The sequence below is a fragment of the Anopheles ziemanni genome, chromosome 3 (assembly GCF_943734765.1).
Source record: "Anopheles ziemanni chromosome 3, idAnoZiCoDA_A2_x.2, whole genome shotgun sequence".
NCBI classification, from domain to species: Eukaryota; Metazoa; Arthropoda; class Insecta; order Diptera; family Culicidae; genus Anopheles; species Anopheles ziemanni.
Window position 1 is genome coordinate 39666562 of NC_080706.1, and position 26879 is coordinate 39693440.

The 26879-nt window shown below is 45.2% G+C and overlaps 4 protein-coding genes across 6 annotated transcripts; 2 read left to right on the forward strand and 2 right to left on the reverse strand.

The window, feature by feature from the left end:
* Positions 1-1355: 1355 nt before the first annotated feature.
* Positions 1356-3386, reverse strand: LOC131289808 (probable splicing factor, arginine/serine-rich 7). Its single transcript, XM_058319141.1, has 2 exons — positions 3302-3386; positions 1356-3208 (listed from the first exon to the last, which is right to left on the reverse strand). Exon 2 carries the CDS (start codon positions 3154-3156, stop codon positions 1480-1482), a length of 1677 nt encoding a protein of 558 aa, XP_058175124.1. The 5' UTR covers positions 3157-3208; positions 3302-3386; the 3' UTR covers positions 1356-1479.
* A 793-nt stretch (positions 3387-4179) lies between these two features.
* On the forward strand, positions 4180-9194 carry LOC131289848 (probable protein phosphatase 2C T23F11.1). Of its 2 annotated transcripts, none has more exons than XM_058319184.1 (2): positions 4180-4374; positions 6499-9194. In XM_058319184.1, exon 2 carries the CDS (start codon positions 6555-6557, stop codon positions 7911-7913), a length of 1359 nt encoding a protein of 452 aa, XP_058175167.1. In that variant the 5' UTR covers positions 4180-4374; positions 6499-6554; the 3' UTR covers positions 7914-9194. The 2 variants fall into 2 exon arrangements, with proteins under 2 accessions (XP_058175167.1, XP_058175168.1); XM_058319185.1 differs by lacking the exon at positions 4180-4374 and adding an exon at positions 5129-5508.
* A 998-nt stretch (positions 9195-10192) lies between these two features.
* LOC131284714 (hemicentin-1-like) lies at positions 10193-20588 on the reverse strand. Its single transcript, XM_058313575.1, has 9 exons — positions 18415-20588; positions 17473-17588; positions 16860-17408; positions 15825-16789; positions 15577-15751; positions 14086-15079; positions 13896-14026; positions 12260-13480; positions 10193-12177 (listed from the first exon to the last, which is right to left on the reverse strand). Exons 1-9 carry the CDS (start codon positions 20586-20588, stop codon positions 10193-10195), a joined length of 8310 nt encoding a protein of 2769 aa, XP_058169558.1.
* Positions 20589-21496: 908 nt separating this feature from the next.
* Positions 21497-25229, forward strand: LOC131287403 (acidic fibroblast growth factor intracellular-binding protein). 2 transcript variants are annotated; one of them, XM_058316448.1, is made up of 4 exons: positions 21497-21638; positions 21711-22234; positions 22303-22436; positions 25113-25229. In XM_058316448.1, exons 1-4 carry the CDS (start codon positions 21548-21550, stop codon positions 25138-25140), a joined length of 777 nt encoding a protein of 258 aa, XP_058172431.1. In that variant the 5' UTR covers positions 21497-21547; the 3' UTR covers positions 25141-25229. The 2 variants fall into 2 exon arrangements, with proteins under 2 accessions (XP_058172431.1, XP_058172430.1); XM_058316447.1 differs by lacking the exon at positions 25113-25229 and adding an exon at positions 22640-23015.
* The last annotated feature ends 1650 nt before the right edge of the window (positions 25230-26879 follow it).

Sequence of the window (26879 nt, forward strand, 5' to 3'; positions counted from 1 at the left end):
AGATATCACAAATGGGGATGAGCTGGGCTAGGGTTCGACAGAGAATCATGGAAAGAGAGCCAAATCAAATAGAAATAGCTTATTGTTGGGAGAAAGTGACATCGGAAACCAGCGCGATATGGATGAATATATGCGCTGGTATGGGTGAATGTTTGAGCTAATCGGTGATAACAACAAAAAGGAGAGAAATTTGGGACAGGCACCTTTACCATGCTTTGGGAATGTAAGAACTTGGAAAACATTTCCTTGCAGCCTGTCTGCAGGTGAAACTAGCAAAAAATATTAAATCATAAAAATCTGTGTGGAACTCCCTTGATAAATCAGATAGATTATTAAGATGAAATGAAAAATAGAATTTAAAAAAACTTGTTTTAAAACAATCTCAAGCTCGTGCATTTACTTTCTTCTATTTTTAAATGTGGTATCCTCCCGTGCCCGGATGCTAGGCAATAGTAAACATGAAACACTGTTGCCTATGCTAGGCAAAGGGAGACATAGATCTCGCTGGTATCGGTGCATAAAACAGATCCAGAACCACAGATCCACGAGACAATCAAAATAGAGCAAATCTGGCAACAGCGCACGCGGCCGTAATGTAAACATACGAACACGTGGACCGTGAATATGCGCGGTGCATCCAAAACGCACATGTATGCATCCCGATGTCGGCGCAAGTGAAAAGAGATTTTTTTTAATTTTTTATAATATTGTAGAAGAATCACCAGTTTCTCATGGCAGATATTAAAAATAATAAAATTGAAAAATTTATGCTTCAAAAGAATTAGAACAATATGTCCATATGCTAAGAATTGGAATGAGATGTTGAAGTTCTTTAAAACCTTACATTTCCTACCGTTATAATTCTACTGATGAATGCGAAAATATACACGAGTAAGCCAAATAATTAGTATGTGATATTTGTAATAAATGTCCGAGTAACTTCTCGTGTGTATGGAAAACGACAGATTTGTCAGTTTCTGCAATCTATAAAATATAAGCTACCATCTTTTGTTTTTCAACCAATTTGAACAACATTTTTAAATCAAACTGCTGGAAAAGAAAGGTATAATTCAACTAATTTCGTTATGTTGTTATAAAATAATCTCTATCATGCAGGTTCTTTAACAATCTAAAAGTTAATTAAGTTTGCGACAAATATTCAATGTCATCAAGAAACAACTGCACACACAAACCCTGGTTTGAGGTCGCAAGAGATTTATTAGAAAAATTATTGAATTATGCTCGCCCGCTGGCTAGCGCATATTGGGGAGTTAGATTAATACATAAATCTAATCTTGGACGCAGACAGACAGTAAATAAGACGTACTGGAGCGGTAAAGAAGCGAAAGAATTCCACGCCTCATTCCACCGATTATTGCGAATCTTTTGGAAAAAGAAAGTAATAGCAAATTTCAGGGGTGCATAATGCATACCACCAACATCAAGAGCTTAATCGAAAGCTTTTCGATTCGAAGGAGTTTACGGAGAGTTCGAAATGTCCATGTTGTCAGACTTTTCCGTCGTCGGGCTGGCGGTTTTCTCGCGGGTGGTTGTCGACCCAGCTGTTGCTGCCGCTGCCGGTCCCGAGGAGGAGGAAGATGATGTTGAGCCTCCGTTTCCGGTGGTGGCCGCCGGTGGTGATGCCGACTGCTTGCTAGGGCTGCCCGCGTCGTCCTCTACATTCGCTCCGGCCATGCGTTCCTCGGCGTCGTAATCACGATTGACGGTTTCCTCCAAAATTTTCTTCAACCGTTTGTCCGATGGTGTGCGGCTACGGCGCTTGGAGGATGACTTGGCGGTGGCATCCTTCGTGCGACTCGCGCGACTACGAGAGGTGGACCGTTTGCGACTGCGTGACCGCGACCGCGAGCGTCGGCGACGTTCCTCTTTGTTGCGGTGCGACTTCTTGCGGTCCCGGCTGCGCTCACGGCGCTCCCGAGAACGGGAGCGTTTCTTGGAACGTGATCGAGAGCGTCTAGCACGGGACGATCGTTCGCGGGAACGCGTGCGGCTGCGGCGGCGCGAGCGCGAACGTTTACGTCGGTCGCGCGAACGAGAACGTTTGGATCGTGAACGGGACCGTTTGCTGCGAGACGGTGAACGTTTCGATTTCGACCTCGAACGTTTGCTGCGTGATGGTGAACGCCGGGAGCGGGAACGTTTCGATCGGCTTCGAGAACGCTTGCGGGATCGCGACCGTTTGCTGCGTGACTTAGAGCGCTTCCGAGAACGGGATCGCGATGAACGACGCTCCTTCGAACGAGACCGGGAGCGGGACCGGCGTCGGCTTCCGGCTTTATCCTTCGAAAATATGCTCATCACGGGTTCGATTGCAGCCGATATCATGCTTTGCGCTTCCTTTACGATCGACATCGCTTCTTCGATTTCCTTCTGGGCCGCTTCGTTGCTCTTCGCTTCCGGCTTGACGATCGGTTGCGTTGAATGGTGCACGTTCAAGCGGTAGCCCCGAAACTCGGTACCGTGCATTTTTAATGCATTCACGATGTTCCGCTGGTCGCAAAACTCCAGCAAAGCAAACCGGCTGCGTTCGTTCTCGGCGTAGCGGGCGTACTTAATTTCACCGGCCGGCTTGAAGTGTTCCATCAGCTCCTCCAAACGCCAATCGGAGCGAATGTCCAACACCAAAACGGTGCGGCGCGTTTCCTCGATCTTCTTAGCGTCAAAGTTTACCGGCAACGGTGGATACTCAGGTAGGCCGTGCTCCTCCAGCTTCGGGTCGATCGTCTTGACCACCTGATTCGGTATCATGCCGTCGATCCGATTTACCACCTCCGGCGGAAGCTTCGAAGGAGCGTTGATGCTGTGCAGACCGGGCACCAGCGTACCGTTGGCCGCCATTTCAAGCGCCTTATACTCGTCCGGAATCATACCACCTTGCACGGGTATGACGATCAGAGCTCGGTCGATGAATACCGTATTGGTAAGGTGTTGGGCGACCGCAACGCAGCTGCTTTCGAAGTACTTCACATAGCAAATGCGGGACACGACCGGACATGACACATCGCGGATGGTCGGATACAGCCGGATCTCGTCAATCTTACCGACCGTGCCGAAAAGCGTCTGCATCTGGTCCTTGGTGGCTTGCGGGGCTATATTGGTGATTTGCACCACCTTGGAGCCCGAACCGCCGGCCATTGTGGTACACCACACACCGTCCCGGAGGGACGCGCTTTTTGCAAACGGTTTCCTGCAAACGATAACAGTCCTTAATGCACAACTCCACACTCACCAGATGCAAATGAAAGATGAGCAACTTTTTCCACTATTGTAACATACTTACAGTTAAGTTTATTTGGCGAAAATCACAATTTTCTGGGAATTTTCAGCGGGTACGGCAAAGCGTGCGAAAAAAGAAAATGTCAGTCTTGACGCCGCTGTTAAAATCAAAGTTATCAATTAGCAGGTAAACTTCTGAATGTAGCTTAGCAGTATAGACCTTGGTAAATAAAAAAATGATTATCCGTCACATCAGCGACCGGCTGCTCGGGTAGTTTTTGTAGTTTTATTTGGAAATAGCCATCGGTTGAACCACCGTATCGACATGAAATATAAAGAATAGCGCAAGAAATATATTTTTCATCGTTATATCAAGACAAAAAGAAAAGCTCAAAAATATACAGCTAATTTTGAACACATGGCCAAGGAAATGCTTTGATAAGTGTAATAGTGATTACATTACCACTCTGAAAACAGTCCAAAGAAATATGTATGTTATAATGAGACTATCGTCAAACTGCAGCGGAATCATCACTGACAAAAATTCAAATTTTTTGCAGCTGTCATGTAGTTACAGCAAGTTTTTCCATGGCAGATTGCTGGGATTCTTGCTGGAACTACATAGTACCAGCAACAATTTAAATTTCTGTCAACCGGGTAGTGATATCGGGGAGAGTAGTATGAGGATGAACCTCGTTGTTGTACCATCCAAGCCTATCACTTCTAGCCACAACTAATTTTAAGCGAGAAATAATCGGGTTATGTTAAACTTAATAAAATGTACACCACATTTTGCACTTGTTTCCCATTCGAGAGAATTTGTTTTTGCTCGACCATGCGCAGGATGAGCTTTTCGTAGCTCTATTGATCTTGGGTTTTTTCCTCAAATGTCGAGTAAGTTTTATTGAGCCTACCTTATTATTTACTTCCTTGCAAAGAAGAGCCGTGCAAAAGAACAATAATTTTTATTCGCTAACCGCATCTCCGTTTCTGTGTGTTTTCTTCGGTGTTATCAACGATTCCTTCGATTCGGTGGTGTCCACACTCGTCTGCAGTATTGACCGTCTCAAAGAACAACAAGTTTCGATCCAGAAAGACCCCACATTAGCTCACTTCCGTCGCCGTTGCGGTGCGAAGGTAGGTTGGAATGGTTCCAAGTTTTTACGAAGGAATATGTAAGAAAAACAGTTAGGTTTCTTATAAGATTAGCGGTGTTATCCAAGTGCTTTAAGTCACAGCGATGCAGGTCGGCTGATGTTTTTTTTCCTTCTTCGTGGGTTCTCTGCAGGGACCCTCCTTAGCTATAGTGACTGATTCATCGGTATCGTTTTCACCGCAACTGATAAGCGAATGTACGGAAAAGTGCGCTTTTATCACCTGTGTTTATTTTAATGCCGTCGCACTCGTGAAGGTTTGTTGCCGAATCAACCTTATTTGGATGTTTACGGATTCGGACATCGCGATGACGGTGTCTTTGTGTTTCTCAGCGCACCCTGGCTAGGCTCGAAGAGGCATACCGCTCGAACAACGAAATGATTATCAACCGAGTTGTGCCTTGTGGGCTCGCATCTTATCAGTTCGGCAAGCGGATGCCCACAGTTCAACGGTTGCATATTGTAGGGATGGAACGAGCGTACAAAATCGAATTGAAAATTGACGATAATAGTATAATCATCATCGCTTCCATCTGAGGGTATACTGCAGCTTAATAGGGAAGAGTGATCCCCAAAGCAAAGAAACAACAGATGTCGACGCCAGCGGAAGGACGGTTGATTATCGTTTTTTATTGGAGTTGGACCGGTTCAGCCGGTCCACAGTGGATGCTGACTGCCAATAGTAATATGTTTGTTTTTTTACAACAATTCTGCTCCCCTCCAACATAGGACCGCATCGTAAAGGATATTACGGGTGGCGTGCATTCATCCCCCATTCCGGTGAACTAGTCGCAAGCATTTGCATCACCAGAGGCAATCACAATCGTCCACATTATCAACTTCACTTGCGCCCAACAGTAGAACGCAGATCACGTGGTTCGAACTACAAAATCGAGAGAAAAATCATTCGTCAATTTTCGATGCAAAATAGAATGATCCTCTCACCGGTGACAGTTGAGCTGCAGTAGACCCCGCACTGCGCCGTGGCGAAGATCAAGCTACGGATTATTCGAACCGGATCCTGGTAGACATTTACGTTCGAAGGAACGGTCTCGCGTCCGTTCGTTTTCGGCACGTTCGGCTTTTTTGCTTATCGATAGTGTTGCAGAGCAGTGTGGTGAGTATTTTTAGTGCACTTTGCGAATACTAAACTCAGTTGCACTCTCTGTAAATATTTGCGGTCAAAGTAAGCGTAGTCCGATCGCTAATGATCGGACGCTCGTTACGGCCTTGTTCCCCGTCGATATTGTTTGGGGTTTTATGTTGTTTAGTAATCGTAGCGCTTTTCCTCTCTTACATTTAACTAAACCGTGTAAGCTCCTGAATTGATTTGTGCTCGATGTAACAGAGTTTGTTTGCCTTGGTAAAATGTGCCAATTGGCGGTCGTAATTAGTAAAGTGGCGCCAGGTCGGAATTTGCTATCAGTGCGATTGTCTATCAATGCATTGCATGATCTTGGCACGGCTTTGGCATGGGTTAATCGTGTCCGTTGTATGCAGTTATCTGCTAATGAGAACTAGACCAAATAGGTATATTTTAGCTCATAAAACTGTTTTTGTTATTGAGCTAAAATATACCTATTTGGGTTATTGAGCTAAAATATATCTGCTAATGAGAACTAGACCAAATAGGTATATTTTAGCTCATAAAACTGTTTAGGGTTATATTGAATGAAATATTTATGATATTGCATAACATTTCAAGAACCTACAAAAATACGAATAAACATACTTTGAATATGAGTATATTCCTAATACTTTGAACCACTATTACCGTTAACTAAGTTTGTGTTTAAACTATAATAATTTTATTCTTTCGAATATTTTTTTCAGCGAATAATCTAATTTTCGCATTGTTAAATTTCCACAAGTTTGGTTCTTATGTAAGAGAACAGTTTGTTTTTTTTTAATATATAATTTTAATAAGTTTGAAATTAAAGTTTGGTTGCAAAAACTTGTTTTTAGTTTGTGAAAATGGTTATGCAATAAGAGAGACATTGGAAACACAAAAAATTGTGGTACAGGGCTTCTAACTGAATTAAATAAAACTGTAGCCCAAAAAATTATGGTTCAAATGATTGATTCCTTTCTTCCTTCTTTCTTGCAGTCCATCAGTACGCCGCAAAGTTGAAGGATTTGCAAGGCTGTAGCTCTTAGAACACAATGGGGCAGTCACTGTCGGAGCCGGAAACCTCAAAAGCGACGGAATTTTGCCAGAATGATTACTACAAAGTTGGCTCCAGCTGCATGCAGGGCTGGCGAATGCACATGGAAGATTCCCACACGCACATACTCTCGCTGCCGGACGATCCGGGGACGGCGTTCTTCGCTGTGTACGATGGACACGGTGGGGCGAAGGTGGCCGAATATGCCGGCAAGCACCTGCACAAGTACATCACGCGCCGGCCGGAGTATGGCGAAGACCTGAAGCAGGCGCTCCAGCGCGGTTTTCTCGATCTCGATGAGGCCATGCTCAACAATGAAGCGTTGAAGGAGCAGATGTCCGGCTCGACGGCCGTCGCCGTCGTGATCAAAGACAACCGGCTGTACTGTGCCAATGCGGGCGATTCACGTGCGATCGCTTGTGTAAACGGGCGCCTGGATGTACTGTCGTTCGATCACAAGCCAACGAACGTTTCGGAGATGAAACGAATCCATAACGCCGGTGGTTACGTAGAGTATAATCGTGTGAACGGGTATCTGGCGCTTTCGCGTGCGCTCGGGGACTTTGGGTTGAAGCGCAACCAGGAGAAAAAGCCCGAGGAGCAGATGGTAACGGCGTACCCGGACGTGGAGGAACGCGAAGTGGACGAGCGGTGGGATTTTCTGGTGATTGCGTGCGATGGCATCTGGGATGTGCTGTCGAGCCAGTCGGTGCTGGAGTTTGTGCAGGACAAACTGGCGCAGGGTATGTACCCGCAACAGATTTGCGAGAACCTGATGGAGCGCTGCCTGGCACCGGACTGCCAGATGGGTGGTATCGGGGGCGACAACATGACGGTCATCATCGTATGCTTTCTGCACGGGCAACCGTTTGAACAGCTGATTGGACGGTGCAAGGAGGCGGTGGCGAAACGGGAGGCCAAACTGTTAAAGCGATTCCAGGCTAAACATTCAAACGGGGAACAGACGACGGTGACGACAACAGCCGCCAGTCCGCTAACCGTGACGACGGGTTCGGATGGTTCAGAAAAGACAGGTGCGAATAACGAAGATGATGATGATGATGATGATGATGATGGGGATAAGAACCGATACGCTCGAAATGGTCGATCAGAGGACGAATCTTCCGGCAGCGATAATGAGCTGTTGGAGGGCGCACGAACACCTTCCCTACAGACACACGACGTGGCGGAGAAGGACGCCTCCCAATCTACACCGAAAACCTCCGTACTACCCGCACAGGAAGACAGCTCTCCCTCGGCACAGGACAAAAGCGTAAAAAAGTCACCAGACAAAAAGAAATCCGCACTAGTGGAAAGTGAGGACGATACTAGCGAAGAAGGGGTGGATTTGAAGTGAAATCCTTGAGCAGTCAATGATGGCTCGAGACTAGGGTAATTTTGTGTTGGTTGTTATTGACTCGGTGCCGTTCGGAGACCGATGCGATGTGAGATATGCGTGTGGTTGTGTGGAATAGTAGTCTGATCGTAATTGTGGCTCGAGCTAGACATTGGCCATGAGTATAGTACCATAGTTGTCCGATAAGAGTTGTGGAAGGGGAGATTGTTTTTAGCCTTTTTGTTACACACCTGTCCGTCACCGTACGTTTAAACGCCGGTTGCGAACGGTCGTGTCCCATCTGTTGTGCTCCCAGTTTTAGCATTAAAATATTTCCCCCTTTTTTAACGCTATTTCTTTACCTTTCGGTGGATAGTCATATTGGTAGGGAAGGTTAACTTTTTTATTTTTTACTTGTATCTTGTTCGATAACGCTAGCGAATACCAAATAATTAAAAGATAACTCATGTAAGCCCAAGCTGATAACGTCGAGGATCTGACGATCTACACGACAGTCTTGGTGAGGAATAGCATACCAATATGCTTACATATTAGATTACATAATATGCATGCAATATGCAAAAAAAAAAACATCCTTAAATGGTACTCTGCTCCTCGGGTGCGACACGGCATGCGTGTGAGTGCGTGTGTGTGTGTACGCTCCCGTCATCGTAACTCTGATACGCTTCTTAGTGAAAAATACGTAGCAAACAAAAAAACGGTTCTGGATGGTAATGGATTTTTTCCTCCTTCCTACTGCAGGCATGCATCCTCTCTACAGCCCTGTGCGTACAGGGAGCTAGAAAAAAAAAACCGGTAGAGAAAAACGGTAGTGTCGAATGGAAATATTTCTAATCAATAACACACACTCTCGTGCCCCGATTTATCTTGCCGTGCGATCCCCTAAAGCGATACCGTTCCTGTACATATGCTAAACTTTTTATAAAAAAAAACACTGCTAATGAGAGTTTAACAAAACCAAAAGGGTACGAGACATCACTAGGCGCTAAGCAAAAAAGCATAAGAAACAAAACTACTGGTAGCAAAAGCAAAACCAACACAACTGTGTTAGTTAGTTCAATGCGTTCGGGCTTTGGGCAGGGATTTAATGTCTACCGGAGAAACGCGCGCGAGGCGTCTGATAATACTAGAACTGATGTTGATAGAAAGAAATATCCTTCGCTGTAAACTATCCTACATACAGATACAAAAAGCATATACCTATATATATATATATATATAAATATATATTTTCTACTTTCGAAGTATAGATCAGCCGAAAATAAATTCGCGGGCGTTAAGAGCTACGTTCTTTGAAGTTGTCTCAGTTTTTATTGCTTTTCCGAAAGTACATTTCATTTAGTCTGCTGTAGAATGACTCATTTCGAGACGTAGCACGTGCTAGTTGATCGGAACAAGTTTTTGTCATAATTGTATCGGGTACACATGTTCTGTGATGGTTTAATGTGTGGTCTAGTGAACTCCTCGTAAACTCTATTTTTAAAACAAAGAGTGATACGTTCAAAATATACTTGGCAGTATAGCAGTTCTATTAATTCCTTTTTTAATTTGTTCCAAAAAGGAAATGCCAGTTTGGTTCAAAACGTAAACCAGGGGTAATTTTTAAATTTTGCGCTACTAATAACATACCCTCATTGTTGGCGGTAAAACTATGATTTTGTCATAATTGAATCAAAACTAGGGAAATATAGTGCTATTCTACTATCAAGAAATATGAAAAAAAAGAACAATAAAAATGGGAAATATTGAAACAAAATTCTAGATAAGCTAAGATAAATTTGCGTTACAACTTGTCTAAAATGAAAAAAGTTATTCAATGATGGTCGTATTCGTTTCAGCATGTAATTCTTCATCACTACACGTTTCATTCTTTAACGTTTACTTCATTGAAGCTCATTCGGCCATGTCCAGTGTTATAACACATTCTGCTAAAACCATACATCCTTCAAAAGTTGTTATTACCAATTCATTATCAATAAATGTTCGGAATAGTCTTTTATAATATTATTTTTTTCATGTTCATTTTCTATTCTAAATGTATTTATTTATTCGTATATTAACGATTGTTAGAGCACCTAAAAACCATAAACAATTTTTAAATTAATATATGATGTATCTTGGTATTGTTTCATATGTATGCCATTTTGATACGGACGGGCCAGACGGTGTTGTTTTGTATTCTACGTTCAACTGGTTGTTTAACTGGTAACCTATAATGAAGGTGGCAATGATTGTTTTGGTACGGAACTATCGGTAACTATGGCAACGATATTTTATATCTAATCCATCCAGTACACGTGCACTTCAAAATCGTGGATAAACTCCAACCGTCTCCTCCGGTACGTTTTTGCCATCACGGTTAGTTTGTACGGTTTGCCACGCTGGAGCTTTCGGTTCGCGTACAGGTGTACCGCACCGGATGTCTGGTGCATCTTTTCCATCGAGAAAATGTGCGCGTACCGTCGATCACGCAGCGTCCACGAGGTGGTATACTCCAGTGCACGTTGTGCCACCGGAATGGTCACGATGGCAAGGGCCTGATACGGGTTGAATCGGTCCAGTTCGACGATAAGGAACGATACCGTTTGACCGGCATGTACCCCGTTCGAGCAGCGGGCCCGGGCCATCGTGCAGTTGAGGACGCAGATATTGCGCTCGTAATCCTGTTCGTACTGCGGCGGACACGAGGTAAACACACACAGGTAACTTCCGCGCGTGTTAATGCAGGAATACTGTTCGCCACACTCGTCCATCTGTAGGGCACACTCGTCAATGTCCTGACAGCGTCCATTTTCCCACTGTAAACCCTTCGGACAGCTTGGAGTGACGCGCATCATCGGTTCATTCCGTTTGCGCTTGATCGTGCAGGTTTTTCCGTCCTTGGAGAGCAGTGCCCGTTCCGGGCAGAAGCATTGGTAGCTGCCGGGAGTGTTGGTGCAAAAGTGGGAACACTCGTGTGTACCCTCACGACATTCATTCACATCGACACACTGCATTTCCTGGAACAGGTACCCGTCGGGTCCCTCGGAGTCGTCGTATTTGGCAGCATATCCTGCCGCACAGTCACACCGGAAGTTTCCGATCGTGTTCGTGCACACCTGGCCTGGTTCGGAGCAGTAGCCTTCGGCACACTCGTCCACATCGATGCAGGTATGGTTGGAGGGATTGTATACGAAACCCTCCATACATGTGATGATCGTAGGAGAGGATGATATTGTTGGATTGCCGAAGTTTAGTGTGAATGCGGTAGTGTCGTTGGAAAGGCGTACCGTATTCGTCATCGTCACCGTAATACCGAGTGGACTGGGATTTGGCACCGGTGCAGGTATGTCTACATACTCGATCGGTGCCGCCTCGGCGTACTCATACTTGCGTACCACCTGGAAGTCCCTCTCATCTTGCGAGTTGTCGTTCTCTTCATAGTCGGAGTGATCGAAATCGTTCGAAGGTTCGGAACGACCCGGATGCCCTGCCGACGGGTGGGTCTGCGTATCGTAGACCAGTAGTGGCGTCAGCGGTTTACTCGGTTCCATCGTCTTGATGAGGGCATCGTTGCGGCACCGTTTCGTGCCACACTGTTCATGCTCGACGTTAGCCCCGGCGCACGGTTTTCCGCCCGCTTTCGGTTCCGGATTGTTGCAGAACCGTTTGCGGCTCTTGATTCCTTTGCCGCACGTTTTGCTACACCGTGTCCACGCTGTCCACTCGGACCAACCGCCATCGACGTGGCACTCTTGCTGCTTGCAGCTCTTCACCTCACTCTCCGAACCCTCGCACGCTCGCCCACCATGCCGTGGGGTCGGATTGGAGCAGCTTCTCCAGCGGAGGCTACGACCAAAGCCACACGGTTCGCTGCAAGCGGTCCAGCTAGACCATTCCGTCCACCCGCCATCGACGGGACAGTACTTAGCAGGACACGGTTCCTCTTCGGCGTCCTCTCCGATGCACGGTTTGCCACCGAGCGATGGAGCCGGGGAGTTACATTTTCGGTGGCGACTACGCACCGATCGATTCCCGCTGAACTCAGTCACGCACCCGAGCGAGCAGTTGCTCCAGCTGCTCCACTCACTCCAGCCCCCGTTGACGGGACACGGTAGAAGCTCGCAGGATTTCAGCTGAACGTTTTCACCGTGGCAATTGTACTGATCTCCGTGTGCCGGGGAACCGTTGAGTAGGAGACAGATGCGCGATCGGAACTGCGTACCAGTGCCGCACGTGGCACTGCACGCCGACCAAGCACCCCAAGGGGACCAACTCACCGGGACTGCGAAAGACAAACAAACAAGGACAAGGGGAGGGTGAATAAATCAAACTAATCTAATAATCATTTGATTGTGAACACCCACCATCGATCGTCACATGGAACTCGCGGCTGATCTGTCCCAGTACGTTGCTTGCCGTGCACTGGTAGCTCCCTGCGTTGGTCAGTTTAGCCGCTAGCATCCGCAACGTTTGTCCATTCGCACCGAAGAAGTAGTCCGCGTCGTGCTTCTCCAACCGGGTGCCATCTTTCGTCCACGTTACGGTCGCTTCCGGGCTTCCGTCCGTTTCGCACGCCAAATCCAAACTATGGTGCAACGAAACACGCTGCTCGAAGGAGTACTTCGGACCGGATTTCCACGTTGGAGGTGCCTGCACGACCAGGTGGAATAGTTTCTGGGCCGAACCGACCGTATTGTTCACGAAGCACGAGTACGTGACGGTACGCTCGATGGCGAACAGCTCGAGAATCGGATCCCGCTGCGGCAGCAGCTCGTTCCGGCGCTCGTCCAGGTAGTCCACCTTCATCCAGTGTACCGCGGGGATTGGATGTCCCAGGCTGGAGCAGTCGAGCGTAACATTGTCGCCGGCGGCAAGGGGAATTTCCTCCTGATCCGGCTGATCGGCGGACAGGTAGTTTTCTCCGAAGAGCAAACTGCTGATGATGGACGGTGGTACCATCACTTCCAGCTCGTAGTGCAGCTCGGTCTTACCGATTGGGTTCTCCCCGAAGCAGGTGTACGTGCCGGCGTCTCGCTGGCTTACGGAGGGCAGGAAGAAAGTGCTGCTCGATTGCTTCAGTCGGTTATTGTTCCGGTACCAGCCGATGGTTGGCTTCGGACTGCCGTCGATTGGACAGAACAGGAACATAGGTAACCCTTCCAGCAGCCGGATGGTCGTTTCGTCCGATTTCAGCCTTTCCGACCGTACGTACGGTGGCACCATGACGTCCAGTTTTGCCAGGTGCTCATCGAATCCGATCGCATTTTGTGCCATACACAGATATTTGCCCTTGTCTAGCAGGGAGGCCTTCGGTTGGCGCATTGTAAACCGGACGGCATACGGTGAAACGCGCACCGCGGAGAAACTGTGCATTTGTAGGCTTTTGTATAGGTTAGTTTTGACGCGATAGTTCTGGCCGATTACCATCGCCGGGCCATCGAGTTCGGCCGTGGATGCAAGCACTTCTCCTCGGTGGATGATACTTAGCACTGGAATAGGGTTACCTATGGCTTCGCAATCCAATTCGATGTTGTCACCGGCCAGGAGTGTTTGGCTTGGTGAGTAGGAGATTATTTTGGCAGGTTCTGCAAAGTTAAAGAATAACATAATTTATTTCAGAGTTTAAACTATAGAGATTGTTAAAGGAACTACAAAGAACTAGTAAAAATGTTGACAAGTTGAGATGTCTGTTTGCAATTTAAAAAAAAAACTATAACGTATAACGTAAACGTTAATTTCAAATTTGTCTATCAATGGAGCGTTATAGTGAAGTATTTACTTTATTTTATTTTATTTTTATAAAAAAAAATGTAAACCCCTAGCGGCGCCTTACTGTTTTCAAACAAAGCACCGAAATCTGACAAAAACGTCATTTTAGTTCTGGTTTACACTAAAAGATGCAATATATTGTTGAACTAATGTTCTTACCACGACTTTAAATTCAACCATCAACCAACCGAAAATATGCAAGTAGATTAAACTGATAAAAAATATACTTACGGTAAACAAGCACTTTGAAGGACTTTTTGTTTTGCCCAAAAATATTTTGAACATCACAGTGATACATTCCCGAATCATCCGGTTGTACATTCGTAAAGCTCAGCACTGTATCAAACTCATCCAGGGCATTGCTGAAGAAAATAGGAAGTTTTAACAAGAATTCTTCAAAAAATGGATGAAATAGACTTACTGCTCTTTAAGCCACTGATAGGAAGCGGGAGGGTTGGCTTGCATCTCACAGTCCAGCTCCACGTTATCACCAACGAAAACCTCGATCGATTGCAACGGATCATCGTAAAACTGTGGCGAAGTCATCACATCCAGCCGGTACACCTGGGTGGATTTGCCGAGTTCATTTTCAGCCACGCACGTGTAGAGATCGCTATGGTGCAGTGCAACATCGGGAATCGTAAGGTTGGCCGTCTGCGATACGACCTGATCCATTTCCACTCCGCGGTTCCAGTAGATGTTTGGCTTCGGTGATCCACTCGCCCGGCAAACCAGCTGGAAAGTTTCTCCGGACAGAAGGTTCACTTCCACCGCACTTTCATACGGTTTACCGGTTGACCACTTGTCGGCATCCTCGGGCGCCAGCTCACCTAACTCATCGCTCAGCTCCGCCGGATGGATCCTCTGGATGGACGGAGGTGACAGCACGCCTACCACGAACGACTGCCTATCACTTCCGGCACGGTTCTGCACGACACACGTGTACGTGCCTTCGTGCCGCGAGCGGATGTGCTCGATGATGAGCAGATTTTCACGCAGCTTCACGTCGGCCAGGTCGAAGTAGTCCTCGAGATTGCGCTCGTTCAGTTGCCACAGTAGACTCTTGTAGTTTTCAAACGGGCAGACGAGAATCAACGGATCATCGGCACGAACTTTCAGCGGCTCTATACTGTTGGTGAAATTTGGGTTGGACAATCTTTGCGGGGGACGCAGCACATTGACGAACATATTTTGACGGTCGACTCCTTCTGAGCTTTCGAGCAAACAGGTATAGGTACCGATGGAGGCGTTACTGTACGAAAGGTAAAGCTGACGATCGTTGGCCATTGTTGTACCATTGTATAACCACTTTGCATTTGGGGGAGGACTACCAGTTCCGAAGCATTCGAACCGAAGGGTGTCATTAGGTAGAAGCGTTACGTCAGAGTCCAGGGAAGATGTTATTTTTGGAGGATCTGAAAATGAAAATTGGTGGCAAGAAAGCATGAATTTATTTGTTGATGGTACGAAATTCAACCCATAGAGATAGTTGACTTGGGAGTAGTAAGCATTGACAATAAAAATTAATCAAAGTAGACGTTTTAAAATATTGTGCGCATTTAAACGGCACAGGTCACAGTGCAGACCCTAATCTTAAAAAATGAAATTACCGACATTTTACCAACGGGATTTGTGGTTCCGAGAGCGCATCAAAGCGGAACAAGTATCCCGCCTGCGGTTCGAGCAGAACTGGCAATCGCGGTTCAAAAACTGTTGCCTAGTACCTCAGCCAACCTGGAAACCCCCGGATGGATGGCCCGAACGACCGGTAACTTCCAGTGGTGAAATAGGAAGATTCGTTGGAGTACCCTTGCATCAAATTCTCCAGCCGGTGCCAACCTCATCATGCTGCTGTTGCAACCCACAATATGAAGATGGATGCACAATGTGATAAGAAATCCAAATTATTTACCTCGCACGGTCAAGTAGTGCATTTTTTGAAGGGTGCCATACTCATTCTCCACCACGCATCCATAGATACCGCTGTGGTCGTACGAACTGTTGGAAATTTGCAGTCCTTGCTCGGTAACTTCAACTCCAAACCCTTGTGCAATCGGTGCTCCGTTAAACGTCCAGTGAATAGTAGGCTGGGAAGTAAACCAGAAACGATGCAGTGCTAAGATTTTTTGTTCTTTTTAATTTGTGTGAATAAAAATTTACCTCCGGTATTCCCCATCCAAAACATTCCAGCAACGCATCTTGTCCTGTCGTGATTTGCAAGGAAATATCCAACGCACCCTTCACTTCGGGAGCTCCGAATACTTCAACGCTGATAACTTGCTCCGCCGTACCATACTCATTTGCTCCGATGCACCGATACAGTCCAGCCTTGTCGTAGGATACTTCCAGAATTTGTTGTTTTAATTTAGGATTTTCAAACGAAGTTACCGGTTCCCACGTAATCTTAGGTTCCGGAATGCCGTCGATTGAGCAGTTTAGTTGTATCGAGTCACCAACCTTTGCCTTCACATTTCGAGGTGCTAAGGCGGTTGGAACTGCACCAAGGATCAATTCGAGTGAGGAAGATGTGTTTCCTAGTGGGTTACTAGCAACACATGCATACTTTCCCTGAACGGCCTCGCCAAAGGAGTCTCTAAAGGTGAGCGTTTTATTGTCGTTTTCTAGTTGAAACTGTCCGCCGGACATGTCGATCGGTTTGCCATTCAACTGCCATTGGACGGTTGGTTCCGGTAGGCCCACTACTTCGCATCCGATGGAAGCTACTTTGCCCTCACTGCGGACCACTTTAGCATCTGTTGGATTAACAGTTTCACCATCCAGTACCATTGCTTCTACCTCCGGTGGAACCATCATTCGTAGCTGAAGGATCATTGCGTCCGCTCCGTGTTTATTGGAAAAGATGCACGTATAGCTGACCTCGTTGTGTGCTTGGAAGTCGTCGATCGTAAGCAAATAACGCACAGCATTACGCGACTGATCGTTATCGAGCGATACGCGTATGTTGTCGATTGATTCTTCCGGGCTGCTCTCAAACGTTCCTCCCTGGCTGGTCCAGATGTATTCGTTGAGTGGCTGGCAGAGCTCACAGGAGCAGTTAAGCGTGATCGACGATCCAGGTGCCACGTAGATGGTCGTATCCTGAGGTTTAATGATAACTGGTGCATCTATTAAGAAAGATAGGAAAATGGATTTGTAGGAAGACCTAATGCAACACACGACCATTTACAGTCTTACCATTAGCTGCACCTTCCAGGACAAACGTTTGCCTCACAAATCCATACACGTTTCTTCCCTCGCATACGTACAGGCCCTCCTTCTGCGGTGCCATGGTGAATCGGATCGTGTTCCCACTCGCGTCATACGGTTCGAGCTCGTCGGTTTGATCCAGCGACTGATAGTACCACTGGTATTCCGGTGCGGGCAATGCATCGATTTCACATTCCATCTCGACCAACGTTCCGTATTCCTCCAGCAGTGCCACATTGGCCAACGACGTCTTGGGAGCGTATTCGACCACTATCGTACTGTTCTCACTCGTCACACGCTCTCCAGCGATGTCCGCGTAGCAGGTGTAGTTACCGGAATGGCGTTGCCCAATGTCCTCCAATTCGAGGTACGATTTTCCCGTAGCCATCTCCAGTGGATTTCCATTGTGTGTCCAGTGGAGCTGCGATTTTCCATCGATTTGATCCAAAATACATCGCAGAGCGATGAACTGTTCGAATTCGATGGCAAGGGTGTACTTTGGTAGCAGCCTAATTGTAGGCTTGTGTTGAGGAGTTACTGCACAAGGCAAAACCATTCAATTTATAACAAATATAACGAAACCTTCTCGGTTCATTCTCACCTCGAACGGAAACTACTTGCTCGTCGTTTCCAATTTCGTTTTTTGCTGAACAAGTGTACTTTCCAGCATCCTTCGTGGTCACATTAGCTAGCAGCATCGATAACACATTCGATTGGCTTAGAAAAGAAAAGTAAAAGGAAAGGTGTACTTATTTACTTAATTTGAAATTAACTGCTTTTTTGTCAACAATTGAATTCGTAATGCAGGAAGGAATTAATGGGATTAATATATTTTAGAAATGATTGATTAAATTTTTATATTTATTTTTAGACAGCGGGTAATATTTATTAAATTAAAAAAACAAATACTAAACATCATAGAGCGTGTCGTCTTGTACAAACCCAAAGATTGGGTCGGAAGTCAATCTTACGACACCAGAGCCCTAAATGGTTGTAGGTCGTGTTCGAACTCAAATGTGAGCTGTAATGTACTGGCCATCTCTGATGAATACATATTTTACTAACAATTATCGTCAATGTCTAACAGACGCAAATATCAACAAAGCGACAAGCGAGTAAGATCCAAGTAAACTGAAACAGTTGCCTTTATGACGAGAAGATTACGCGATGTGACTACTTTGATTCGACCCCTGACCTACCCTCTAGGATCGTACCGCATCGGGTTAGTTCTTTTGGAGAGAAGTAAAATCATAATTCAATTCAGGCAAACCAGCTACTGAATCGTTTAGTACTACCCATTACTACCCAAGATTAAGCAATGTATACTGATGTGTTCGTAGACAAACATGAAAATCATCTCAAGACCAAATAAAATTCTACTCCATTTTTTAAATGTTACGACACTCATCTAAAAGAGTTCATCATCAATGGTTAACATCGCCTTATAAAAGAAACGACTAATAAAAGTTTTATTACATCAAGGAAAGCAAATTATACGCAAAGAAAGATTCGCTTCGTTTAACATGATATGAAGATTTCTTACTCAAAGTGTCGTTGAAGGATCTCTGTTCCATTTAACTGCCAGCTTGCATTCAATGGGAATGGCGACTGAATTCGGCAGTCCAACATGAACGTATCCCCTTCGATCAGGTCCAGCACGTGGGCGTAGCCAACGGTGACTTCCGGCGGAGTATGAGCGATCGCCTGAAGGGCCGTCGAAAGCAGCCGCTGCAGTGGTTCATCATTACTACTTTTCCCATTGATTGTTAGCTTAAACTGTTGGCGTGGTGTATCGAACGCATCGGTACGATAGAGCGCCTTCGTTCCCGGAACCAGCTGAAGTGGGAGGGAAAACTCAAACATTTTCCCTCCGGGAGAGCCCGCGTTGTGCGACGCGATCGTGACCGAATCGAGCGAACGGATCAAGGCCGGATCGGATGGTTCGATGGCGAGAAAGTTTGGCTTATGAAGAACCGGTTGATTCGAGAGTGAAACTGTGTCCTGTGGCTCTAGGAGGGAAAATCCAAACTTAAACTGAACCTCACTGTGGCCGGACAAGCGGACGGAGTGGGATGAGTTGGACGTCGCCTTGATGTTCCACTTTCCAGGACTGGGGTCCGCGACATTTACTACGCGTAGGTTTTCCAGGTTGAGTATATCGCGCGTCCGATTGTAGGGTGCATGCTGAGGATCAAGGATCTCTATCGTAGGTTTTACGCCTGCCACACTCACGCTAAACTCTTTCAGCGTACTGTCGACGTTGAGGTCAATGCTGTGCTGCTCAGGCAGAGCGGAGTCGATTGCCTTCAGCGGAACGTGACTTATGTCCATTGTGTTGCGGATCGCCAGCAGGACTTCTTCGATTTGATCCTTGCGTAGATCAAACACCTGCCCATTGCTAGCAGCGGCAATGTTGTTCATCACCTGGTAGCCCGGTGTCGTCTTCCCATCACAGAAACCCGTCAGCAGGAAGGTGATCGGAGTTTGCTTCTTCTGCACCAGCTGCATCACGCGCTGATCGAGCCGGAAGTCCTTCGCCGTCGCATCGGTGAACACGTACACAAACGAGTGAGGCAGTGCGGCCTCGATCGCGCTAGAAATGGCCTCTAGAGCCGCCTCAGGGCAATCGCCACCACCGATGATCTGCAGTTTGTCGAGGGCACTGAGCAGTTCGTCTTTGTTGCGCGTTACCAGCCTGGGACCAACGTGAGGATCGCGGAATGGGACGAATATGTAGTTAAAGATCGGATTGTTATCCTTCTGTGTAATTTCGGCGATGATGAGCCTAGCGGCATCGCGCAGCTGCTGTAGGTCGTCGAGCATGGATCCGGTTGCGTCAAAAACAATGACCAGACTTCGCTGGCCTTGCTTTGGTGGAAGCAGCGATTGCCGGTGCGCTGCAAGGGTGCGATTCAAATCCGGAAGGAGTACACTCGTTGGTCGACCTAAATCGCGTTGATCGGAGGACAGCGGAGCGGGCGTGACCAGCGGTTCCAAATTATACTCATTTTCCGCGATCGTCGGAAGAACTTGATGGTATTTTCTCTTTCCCAGGGGTTGAGTAAGGATGTTTTTTAGCTGTTCCTTCACCACTCGCGGATCACTGGATGCGTTGGATTCGTTGACCGTTTTTGGTACGCCAAGCAGGTCCAAAATCTCGCGGGATTCGGGTCGACTACGCAGAATGCTAACAATTTCCTTATCAAAGAGCGACGGTTCGTCACCCTGTGGAAGCGAATCCTGACCACTGCCATCGATCACGTCACCTTCGATGCCGAGCTCTGCTTCAGGAGCTTTATTATCATCGTTAGCAGGTTCCCACCACGGACTATCAGCGCTGTCGTGCTTGACCGGTGCCGCGGCGCTTCCATTGCGCGCGAGAAACTCCTCCGGATCACCGTTATCAGTATCAGTGCTGGTGTGGTTGATGCCTCCAGCATGACCATCGATTAGACCGCCATCAACCCCACCATCACCACCGTTCATTGATTGCTCCTGGTCCAACTGATGACTGGATGGGGTCACCCCGCGTCCGCCGGAGGAATCTTCAGCGTCATCTCCCGGGACGTTTGTTTTGATTTCATGTAAGTTGCCTTTGAGCAATCGGTCCCACAGTTCATCGTTATCAAGCTGATCCTCGGTTTCGCCAGCAGCAAGTGCACAGAGAATGACGAGAATCGCCAGAACAAGGGGCTCTTTTTGCATGATCAGTTTCATAACGACACACACTTCCTGCCGGATATTGAACGAGTTGCTCGATATTGCTTTATGAATTGCGCTTTCTATTTTGCATCACACCGACCCTTGCAGTCGACATCAATCCCGCTAGTTAATAAAACACAAATAACTGATTTTTCACCACGTTGAGAGATTGTTCAATTGTACACTGTGTTTAATTGTTGATCACTTCACCGCGCTGGTTTTTGAAGGTTAGTTTTTTCCCCTAATTGTTGATGAGATCACACCAGTTTTATGCTAGTATTTTTCAAAATAAATTAAATGATTTCAATCCGGAAACGCGATCGTCACTGCGGAGTGCACTGAAAACACGTGCGCATTGAAACGCGGCTACCGAGCAACTGATTAGTCTTATGGCGTGTGTTTGGTAGCTCCTTCTCGTTGAACAAAACACGACGATGACCAATTTTACATACGAATAACGGTTTTTTTGTATTCTCGCGGAAAGTCGCGACGAAAACGTTGGCCAGATGAACCAACGTCGCGGGCCAGTGCCGCCGCGAGTTTCCGCGACTTGTTTGAAATTAAATATGGCCGATTAGGGCTACTTTTAGGTTACTTTGACATTTTGGGTGATCACAATTTGTCGCAGAAAAGCCAGTAGCGGGATTGTCGCAGCGCCGTGTAGACGTTCGGTAAGTTTGTTGTAATAATCTTGGTTCGAAAACTAGAATAAATAGCAAAATTATACTTTCAACAAAATAGTCTGTCGTAATAGAACTTTTTTTTAGAGGTCACATGCGTCCCTCTCCACGTCGTTAATTCCGGCAAATTATCTATTATTTCACGCTTCGTAACCCGGGGTTTCTTACCTTTGTTCAAGTAACCCTAGTCAAAACGTAAATATTTTGCATTGACAACTGTCAATTGTTGAAATTGCTGCCGAGTGTTTTGTTTATCTGGCTTCATTTCATAAATAAGAAAATCAATCTGGAACGATGTTCACAGACGTGAACGTGGACGTTTTTGTGAGCAATTATACGATTATTGACCCAGAAATTTACCAACTATGGGTAGAAGGTTATTCCTGTGAGTAAAAAACCGATCCCTGCTTCAGGACCAAAACAGGTCAGAATGTGTAATTGTTTTAGATCTTTTCAGCTTTGGAAGCAGTTGCATTGCTTAAGCAAAAGGGAGGTATATTTGTCGAGGTGCAGCACGAGTTGATTGCATCGGACGTACAGGACCACTATCGCACCTACGCCATGCTGGAAAAGTTTCTCCATGCCCCGCCGAAGCTTTCCGGGCAGCTTACATTCCAAATCTGCCCACAGGACCGGTCGTTACTGATCGACAGTTACTACTCGCTCGATGATACGGTTGCCCGGGAGTTGTTTGGCAAGAAGTTCAACTCGCGCAATCGGAAGGACCTAGACGAGGTGGCAGAAAAAACGGGGGTGCGATTGAAGTCCTGCCGCCGTCAGTTCGATAATGTGAAGCGCATTTTTAAGGCCGTTGAGGAAACGCAGGGAAACATTGCGAATAACATTCGTCAGCATTTTGTACTGCCGGAGGAGTTGGCGCAGAAGTACGCAGCGGTAGTGTTTATAGCCTGTCTACGGTTTGAGACGACCAAGCGGAAGCTACAATATTTGAACTTTAAAGATTTTTACGAATGTGCTCAGGTGAGTTGAAGGTGCTGCACACCATACGACAGAGCAGTTTGTTACTTTAGACTTTTTTTACTTTAAAGGTATTGATGACTTACTGGACATATACTTATCAACACTCCGGTGCTGACTATTTGGATACCGAAATGGACAAAGAGTTTCTGCTGGATCTTCGCGACATACGAGATCTGTTGGACAAGGAAAAGGAAATAAAACAGTAAGTAATTTGTTGCTAATCAGATTTGCTCCTGTTTATCATGTTTGAATTAGCTTTTGGTTTCAATTTTGTTTGTTGGCTTGTAATATGACGGTGGAAAAATTGCACATCCTAAATTTTGTCTGCATTCATTTGTGCATGTACATTTCATACATTTCATTTCTATTGCGACTGGATAGTAATATCGTTGTTTATGTTTCCAGTTTAGTAGCTCTGCGTCTCAAGCCCACCCTTCTGGAGCGAGCATATCAGGAAGTTGAGAATAATTTTCGTACTTACTACCGGGCGATTATAATGATCGCTTGTAATCTACATCGAACGCGCGAGATGAGATTACTGTTTGTTGAGATGACGGAGCGTTTGATTGAGCCGTGGAAGCAAAACGGGTGGACAAAGGATCAAGTTCAGTTGTTTCTGCAGTGTATCTGGAAGTGCGTCTTGGATCTCGAGGTCCCCCGTGATAATCAAGACATCCGTTGTTTATGGGACCGGTACATGCAGGTCATGAATGTGTGTTTGTGTCGAATGTATCACTCTTAAACCTAAGCAGGTTCTTACATTACTGTACTTAGAATAAAGAATAACCTATGCAGTCAGTTGAAGTAAATACAATTAAATTATGCTGATAAAAACAACGAAGGAATACACTGTGAGCTTCTAATATTAATTTAATTCAATTCAAAAGTTTGATGCATAGTTGCAAATTAGTTTTAATTAATGAGAAAATCAAATTTCAAGAGCTTTAACATTTTTTTTAGTAACATTTATTTCAGGTTCAGTTTGAATAAATCCTTGTACATTAAGATTGTTTAAACATATTACTCCTAATTGGTCCATGGCAATGTTCCCGACTATTGTACGGGTAATACTATTGTATCTACAGTACTTAGTTTGACGACCCCTGCTCATAGCAGTGAACTTGCTATGGGATTAAATAATGGCCTGTGAGTGTTTCCTTGGTGTGAAAAAAATATTCTGCGTTGTTTTAGAGCTGCATTATTCCTTTTTTCAATTACCTACGTACTGCGTTGTTTGACGTTCTATGTAGGTTTCAATTTACACTACGTACCGGAAGTCAACAGGAAATGGTACATCCGTTATCTTTCATCTTTCAATCAGAATTTTCCGGCAAGAAGGAAAAAGAAAAGTCGAAAATAGCTGGTCCATTCAGTGAAATGAAACAGTCGATGAAAACAATCAAATTGAATGAAAGAGTAAATGTGCAAAGGAATGTTTGCCGTATCTAATTCAAAGGTCCTGTGCTTGTATGTTATCCACTGTCATCATTTCGATGGTATGAGGTAAGTTCCGAGTTATCTCTTAGGATTCCTTTCGATTTTAAATATTCATATGCAAAGTTGGAAACTGTACAATGTATTAGAGATTTTCAAAAGTAATGGTATTTGAAAGTAAAACATTAATTTTTTTTAACATTTTTATTTGTTTTTATTATTTATTATCTTTAAGCATATAATTTCGATATGGCCGGTTGCATTGGAATAGATCGTCATTTATTTTCTAAAGTTCAAGGAAATAAGCAACTACCTGAGATTAAGTTGGTCTGATACAATTAAACACTTTATAACGATCAATGATTTTTGATATTTTTAAAACATAATATTACACAATATCAATCCAAAGAGCATGTGAATGCTTTGGTATGTCCTCGAAAACTATTGAAAAAAAAAAATAGGGAAAAGATAGGAGCCTAGCTGTGTTTAACAAAGGGACTGTAAAATTGCAAAAGAACCCATAAAACCCACACGTAAACAATTTTACATTATGCAACCGTTCTTCCTTCAAGTGGGCTTCGCTGTGTGTGGGTGCCAAACAGGAGGGCCCTTAAGCGTTTGCGTTGATGGCAGTGCAGTCGGTAGTAAAGATACAGTTCTTTTCAGTTGCAGGATGCTCTTTGTCAGTCCTTGGTTTACTGGTTTGGCATTTAGGATATCCTGAGACGGTTCCCAGTGTGATGAACCGGTAGAATGTGTCGCACACTGCAAACGCTACCTTTTGATTTCGTAGGTGCCAAGAAGCATTGTGAAAAAAACGTTCTTTACTAAGAACATACTTGTTAGATAGGATTTTTAATTAGTTATTCACCTTAAAAGTTTTCCAACTCAAAGTAAATGTAGGCAAAAACTAATCATTGTGAAGAGTGCTCGAATGGATGTACGCTTTGTAACTTGCTGCTTGTTCAAAGAATGAAATGGTTTCTTCGGAAAAGAAATCTTCGGAAAAAAAGAAATGTAACTTTTGGCCGAGTACCCACATTTTTCAATTTCTTTAATGGAGCGCTTCCAAAACAGAAGAATGCTGTAAGAAAAGTGTACACATGACAGAGGAAATGTAACAAACAAGTTCATACATTGGTAGAATGAAACATCAATTATCGAAAGAAGCGTATTTGAATCGATCTACCGATTTAGAAGTCAAACAATGAGAAAAAAAAAACATACAATGAGAAGAAGCATTTATGCAACTTGCTATGGTTTGTTTTCTTCATGTTTATGCGCCTTTGATTACACATTATGAGTCATCAAGTCGCTTAAAAACAATCACATACCAGGTTAAAGGCACTTAAAGCAATGCTGTTACACAAGACAAACCAGAAAATGTTAAAATGTTTTCATTGGTATTTTCTTTTTGTTTTTTTCCTTTTTTGTTTTTCCGCAGCCCGAAAGTTTGTATGCAAATTTATTGAAACCATTCCAACGCCAAGTTTCAAAATGTGAAGCCTGGATGTTAAGAATGCCGAAACGATGCCCACGTTTTAAGGATAAAATGTGTGCCAGTTCCCGGTAGATTAGCTCGATTCGATGCCAGAGACACACGAACTCGTTGCTACAGTTGAACAAGCAGCGGTGGAGCAGCTCATGGTTTGGCCAGGATATCCACTTCATTCGGTAAGCAAACTGTAAAACGCTTGCGGGGCCATTTCCCTTGCTTTAGTTATTTACCAGCAGAAAAACACGGTTGGCGCCAACCAATGAGCTCATCGCAGACGCAATATTAGTTTTCTGGTGCCGATCTCTTCGTTACGTTGTGGGCAATCGACCTACGCGACCGATTAGACTGATCGAAGCGGTATCGCTCGTTAAGGGGAACGATTGAAATGACAGAGGAAAGGGAATCTCAGATGAACAGATTTTGTTGGTTAACGATATTCCTGAAGAAGTAACAAACAAAAAATGGGTAAAAGCTATGGCCAAAATTACTCATCAGATGTACGCACACTCACACTGGCAGTGAGTGAAGGAAAGTTAGATGATGCCTAGGAACCGATAATAATCTTCTCCTTCCGTTTCACCATCGTGTGGTTTTTCAGGAACGCCATCCATTTAGCACATTCGCCCGAGGAGGCAAACCCATTTCTTGCGGAGCACTTGGAATTTTTCATCGACTCCTCGCGGGACTCATGCGTCGTGTAACGTTTCCTAGTTTAGTCGGTACGAGTGCGAAGTGAAGACGGGGTGGCGATAGCGAAACCATTGCGTAACCTCCAAATGTCCTTCAAGCGCTTGGACCCGTTTACTTGATTTTCATGAAAACGAACATTTTGCAAGCGGGCGGGACGATTCATTGGACCATACCCACCAATCCATTCCATTTGCTCAATGCCCAAATACGGAGCCGTTCTGCCTTCTTACGTTGGCAGTGGTAACATTTCCATTGTGCCGAGTTTGCCATCGCTTTTTCTACTGAACGATGAGAAATGTCTTTTGAATAATTCGGTGTAGGATTCCATAAATCACTGCATGCACCGTTTGGAGTTCGGGACGAGTGCATCCAAAATGCACACAGCTGTTTATGCATTCACCGTCTTGACGGAAGGCTCTCGCCGATGGCATCGAGCATCGACGAGCGTTTTGATGCCCGTCATGGTGCCGTGTGGTAAAAGTCATTGTCCTTCGAGTGCATCTGATTTCGTTCCGATGAAAGGATCACCGTTATCAGCGGAGGCAATAAAAGGGAAAAAGTAGGAAAATTGGCATAAGCGTCGGAAGGCAAACAAACCGAACACAAAACCGAACGATACTGCGCGGCCCGGTTCGGTTCCGTCCGACTGTGGCTGCAACATCTCGGCTTCGGCTCCGGAACTCCCGGGGGCTCTTCCGGTGTGACCATGTTGTGCGACCGATGACTTATCAGTGAAACGTTGCACCCGAAACGTTTGGTTTCGATGGTAAGTTGTGAAAAATAAAAAATTAAGAAAAAGATTCATCCCCCGAGTCATGTGACTGGCCTATATGGTGGAAAGTGGTACGGCAAAGCTTTGGAAAAAGTTTTCCTAATCTATTTTTAGTCGCAAAACCGTGGCCGTAGATTAAGCCACAACATGTATTTTCATTGATCGTTTACTTTTTATTGTGGCAGTAAACTTAAAAAGCGGTAACGAATTCCTTTTTTTCCTATTAAGGTTTTTGTTATATTTTGGCGGTT